This window comes from Eimeria mitis, genomic scaffold (assembly GCF_000499745.2).
Source record: "Eimeria mitis Houghton genomic scaffold, Emh_scaff1565, whole genome shotgun sequence".
Classification (NCBI taxonomy): Eukaryota; Apicomplexa; class Conoidasida; order Eucoccidiorida; family Eimeriidae; genus Eimeria; species Eimeria mitis.
In genome coordinates, this window is record NW_013569794.1 from 5,383 (window position 1) to 10,690 (window position 5,308).

The 5,308-nt window shown below is 58.3% G+C and overlaps 2 protein-coding genes across 2 annotated transcripts in view; one reads left to right on the forward strand and one right to left on the reverse strand.

The window, feature by feature from the left end:
* The window catches only part of EMH_0039610 (uncharacterized protein), a gene marked incomplete at both ends in the record, with an annotated part of 6,228 nt that extends 4,363 nt beyond the window's left edge, over positions 1-1,865 (reverse strand). Inside the window, 1 exon segment of the mRNA XM_013495419.1 lies at positions 348-1,865. Within this exon segment, the coding sequence (XP_013350873.1) occupies positions 348-1,865 (1,518 nt within the window).
* An 891-nt stretch (positions 1,866-2,756) lies between these two features.
* Positions 2,757-3,748, forward strand: EMH_0039620 (uncharacterized protein; the record flags this gene model as incomplete). Its single annotated transcript, XM_013495420.1, is given in 3 exon segments — positions 2,757-2,860; positions 2,911-2,950; positions 2,954-3,748. Coding segments are annotated over 3 exon segments (939 nt in total).
* Positions 3,749-5,308: the final 1,560 nt, after the last annotated feature.

Genomic DNA, 5,308 nt, shown 5'->3' on the forward strand with positions numbered 1-5,308 from the left:
GGAGAAGACAAACCCAACGTCAAGCAATTCAGAGACTGCACACAAACACACAATATATATATATATATATGTGCATACAAGCATTGATGCTTCTGCTGCTGCTGCCTCTGCAACGCAAGGGACAGCTCCTTGCAGCAGCAGCAGCAGCAGCAGCAACAGCAGCAACAGCAGGAGGTGCCTCTTCAGCAACAGTAGCAGCACCAGCAGCAGCCATCACAGCACCAGCAGCACCAGCAGCAGCAGCAGCAATCACAGCAGCAGCAATCACAGCAGCAGCAATCACAGCAACAGCAGCAGCAGCAGTGGCAGCAGCAGCAGCAGCAGCAGCAGCAGCAGTAGTATCATACAAGTGCAACAGTTTGCTGCGCATTGAATTCTTCAGGCCTCAGTATAAAAAGCTGCTGCAGCAGCAGCGCCAGCCGCCGCAGCGGGGCAGCGCGAAGCTGCGGCGGTGATAGAGAAGAGGACCAATACACCAGGCTGCTGCTGAGTACAGACACACCAACTGCATGCAAAGCACAACGAGAACGCCACTCTGCTGCTGCTGCTGCTGCTTCTGCTGCTGCTGCTTCTGAGGCAGAGTCCGAATCTTCTGCTTCGGTTGATACTTCATCTCCTGCTGCTGCTGCTGCTGCTGCTGGTGGTGGTGGTGCAGCAGCACCGTACAATGCTTCTTGCTGCGGCAACGCTGCTGCTGTTGCTTCTGCTTTTGCTGCTGTTCCTGCTGCTGCTGCTGCTGCTGCTGCTGCTGCTGCTTCGCCGCACTTTATAGGCTGCTGCCACGGTACATACGGCGCGAGGACGAGGTAGTCTGTCTCAGCAAAGCAATCAGGAATCCGCTGCTGCTGCTGCTGCTGCTGCTGCTGCTGCTGTTGCTGCTGCAGGTAGTGGATCTGCATGCAGCCCTGAGCAGCAAGAGTGAGAGAAGCATCGATGTGCTGCAGCGCCCGCAGCGCGAGGGGCATACAGACGAACTGCAGCTGCTGCAGGTGCTGCAGCAGCATGACTGTCTGCAGCACAGAGAGTGCTTCTACTCCTTGTTGCTGCTTCTGCTGCTGCTGCTGCTGCTGCTGCAGAGGCAGCAGCTGCTGCAGCCTCTCCTCTGGCTGCTGCTGCAGCAGCTGCTGCGTCACTGCTAGCAGCACCTGCGGCTCCCGCCACCGCACAGAAGCAAACAACCGCAACACCTCCAGCAGCTCGCGGGGGCGCATGCGCCCGCAGAGCCTCACAACATCATCTGCTGCTCTCTGCAGCTCCTGCTTCAGCTGCTGCTGCTGCTGCTGCTGCTGTTGCTGCTGCTGCTCGGGGGGGAGACTGGTGTCTGCAGCTTCTCCCTCAGAACCCCAGATGCATGCAGCTTCTGCTTCGTCTTCTAGGGCCCCTACGGGGCCCCACACTTCTCCTGGTCCTCCTCCTGCAGCACCAGACAAACCTAGCTGCTGCCGCTGCTGCTGCTGCTGCTGCTGCTGCAGCTTCTGCTTCAGCCTCTGTTCAACAAGCCGCTGCAGACGCTGCACCACCTGCACACGCGGAGGAGGCGGGGGCCCCTCATGCCGTCGCTTTACGGGGCCCTCAGGAGCTGCGGTTGCTGTTGCTGCTGCTGCAGCAGGAGCAGCAGAAGCAGCAGCAGCAGCAGCAGGATCTACAGATGCTATATCTGCTGCTGAACTTAAACGCCGAAAAAACAAGCGCCCACCAATCACCTCATTGCTGCCCTTGCTGCTGCTGCTGCTGTAGCAGCAGCAGCAGCTGTTGCTGCTGTTGCTGCTGCTGCTGCTGCTGACATCATAAGCAAATGAAGGCATACCGCGAGGTATGGGGGGCCCCCTAACCCCGTCAGGCAGGGCCCCCAGGAGGGGCCCCATTGGCCTTCGGGGGGCCCCCCTATAGGGTGGGGGCCCCAGCAGGCGTAGGCCGCGCATATGCGGGCGCGTATGCATGCTGTATCAATGATTTCAACTACAGCAGCAACCGTGGCTGCTGCTGCAGCAGCTGCTGCTGCTGCTGCTGCGGCGGCAGGGAGAAGCCTTCGTTCCCGTCGATCCCTTGCTCGTGCTGTTGTTGTGGCTGCAGCTGCTGCAGCAGCAGCAGCCACTGCAGCTGTGCGGAGCTTTGTTGCTGCTGCTGCTAAGAAGCCGGAAGACGATCCCTGCAGCAGCAGCAGCAACGGCAGCAGCAAGTTGCAGCGTTGCAGGGGCCCCTGCTGCTGTGTTGGGGCCCCTCACAGCAGCAGCAAACTCACTGCAGCAGAAATTGAGCAGCATAAACTTATTTCTGCTTCGGTTGCAGCAGAAGGCAAAGGAAGAAGAAGGGGGGCCCCACAGGGGCCCCCCATTGAGGCCCTCAGGGGCCCCCCACCGTCGGCTTGAGAACGGCAGCAGCGGCTGCAGCAGCTGCTGCTGCTGTAGGCGCTGCTGCTGCGGCTGCTGCGGCTGCAGCAGCTGCTGCAGCAAATGATGTTTTTCTGCTGTATTGTTTGTTTTTATTTAATTAAATAAAACACATTTGGGTGGCGGGTGCAGCAGCAGGACGGCGGCAGCCCAGCGAGCCACCATCATCATCTGCTGCTGCTGCTGCAGCGGGCCCCCCTCTGCTGCTGTGTCTTTATAAGCTGCTGCTGCAGCAGCAGCAACACCAAAGCAGCAGTTTCAGTAGGAAAAAGGGGCCCTTGCTGCAGGACCAGCCATGCTCAGACATACGCAGCAGCCGCTGCTGCTGCTGCTGCCGCTGCTGCTGCTACTGCTGCTGTACACACCATGCAGCACGCACGGCAGCAGCGACAGCAGCAACGACAGCAGCAGCAGCAGCAGCAGCAGCAACGCGTCTCTGGCTCTCACGGAGGCATCAACGACACTCCAGGGTAAAGGCTTCCACCTCATCTTCGAGTCTCGGGTTCTGCTGCAGCTGCAGCAACAGCAGCAACAGCAGCAGCAGCAGCAGCAGCAGCAGCAGNCAGCAGCAGCAGCAGCAGCAGCAGCAGCAGGGCATTGCTGCAGCAGCAAAAGATAATACTGAAGCTGAACACTGTCTCCTCTGGCTGGAGTACCGCCTGCCGCAGCAGCTATTCGCAGACCCAGACCAAACATATGAGTTGGGGGCCCCCGACATACACGGCAAGACTCTCATAGGGGCCCCCTCAGGGGCCCCTGGGGGGGCCCCTGGGGGGGCCCCTGAGGGCCCCTTGCTGCTTCAACCCACCACCCTATTTAACCCCTCGTGCCCTGGGGGCCCCCAGGGGGGCCCCCAGGGGGGCCCCCAGGGGGGCCCCCTTGGGGGCCGTTGCACGCAGGGCCCCGTGATGGTGGATGTGGAGCAGCCGAGTTACTCAGCTAAGCTGGGGCCCCCTCCTGTGCTGCGTCAGGAGGTGTATGTACACCCCAAGTGGGTGGGGGGGGCCCCCGGCAGCAGCCGCGAGGTGATGGTGCAGCTGCCTGTACACCTGAGATATGGGGCCCCCTGCAGCAGCAGCTGCAGCGGCCTGCAACCTGCTGATGCTGCAGCACCGCTTGTGGGGTTGAACTGTCGTGGGCGCGAGCAGCAGCAGCTAACTGCCACTGCTGCAGCACCAGCAGCAGCAGCAACAGCAGCAACAGCAGCAGCAGCAGCAGCAGCAGCAGCAGCAGGAAAGGGCCGCGTGGCGTTCTTTGTGCCTGTCGGTCAGACAGAGCACTTTGCTGCTGCTGCTGCTGCATCCGCAGCTACGATTGCTATCAACATCCTCGCTGTTGCCTGGGCGCTGGCTGCCTGATACCCCACGAAGGGGGCACAGCTAGCTAGCTAGCTAGCTAGCTAGCTAGCTAGCTAAGTGCGCCCCCTCGCTAGCGATCTAGCTAGCCGTAGAGCTAGCTGGCTAGCTGTATAGACGGTTAGCTAGCTGTATAGCTAGCTGGCTAGCAGGCAAGATAACTAGAGAAATATCTAGCTAGCCAGCTAGCTGGCTAGCTAGCCAGATGGCTGTCTAGGTAGACAGCTAGCTCGCTAGCTGGGCGGGTGCTGCTACCTAGCTAGCTAGCTAGCTAGCTAGCTAGCCATCTGGATACTTGTTAGCTAGCTGGCTAGCTAGCGAGCTGACGCAGGGATGGCTTGCTGGCCTCGGCAGTTGTATTGCCTTCTGGCCGTTGACTTTTTGTATTTTTATTCTGTCTCCTTTCTTCGTTTGTCTCTTTATTTTGTTTTCTCTTTTTGTCTCTGTTTGTCTCCCTTTGTATCTATCTCTGCCTTTCGCTGTGTCTCTCTCTCTGTCTCCTTCTGTCTCTGTCTCTCCCTCTGTCTTTGTCTCTCTGTGCGTCTCTGCCTGTTTTCTTCTGTCTCTCTGTCTGTCTGTCTCCCGTCTCTCTCCGTCTCTCTCTCTGTCTGTCTCCTGTCTCCCTCTGTCTGTCTCTCTTTCTGTCTCTGTCTCTCTTTCTGTCTCTGTCTCTCTTTCTGTCTCTGTCTCTCTTTCTGTCTCTCCTTTCCCTTGGGCCCCCTGAGGGCCCTGACAGAGCTGCACTCTCCAGTGACTCTTAGCCGAGAGACTCCAGCTAGCTAGCTAGCTAGCTANAGCTAGCTAGCTAGCTAGCTGTTTCTTGATTTAGTTAAGAGAGGTAGAGGGCAGGGAGGGGAGCTAAAGAGGAGACAGCTGCAGCGAAGAAGAAGTAGCAGCAGAGAAGAGACACGGAGACAGACGGAGACAAACAACCCTGCAGCAGCAACCAACAGTCCAACAGCAGCAGCAGCAGCATACAATAACAACGACAGCAACAACAGCAGCAGCAGCAGCAGCAGCAGCAGCAGCAGCAGCAGCAGCAGTGTGCGCGGGGTTATCTCATCCAGGGGCCAGCAGCACAGAAGACAAAGGCCAGACGAGAAGGTCGGGGGTACTGCTGTTGCTGCAGCTGCTGCTGCTGTACCTCCTGCTGCAGCAAGTGCTGCTACTCGGGCTGCTGCTGCTGCTGTTGTTGCTGCTTCTCGGCTTGTCTGCAGCTGGATAGCTGCAGCAAGACCAGGCCTCAGACTGCAGGCAGCAGCGGGCCCCTACAAAGGTCACAGCAGCAGAAGCAGCAGAAGCAGCAGCAGCAGCAGCAGCAGCAGCAGCAGCAGCAGCAGCAGCTGTAGATATTCAGGGGCAAAGGTACCCAACCTAACGGGGTTATGAGACCATCAGCAGCAGCAGTAGCAGCAGCGACAGCAACAGCAGCAGCAGCAGCAGCAGCAGCAGCTGTAGCAGGGAAGAAAGAAGATCAACGAAAACTCTAAAATGTTTAATTCATTTAAAAAGATAAAAATACAAAATAGTGGTATTTGTTAGACTGCAACAACAGCAGCAGCA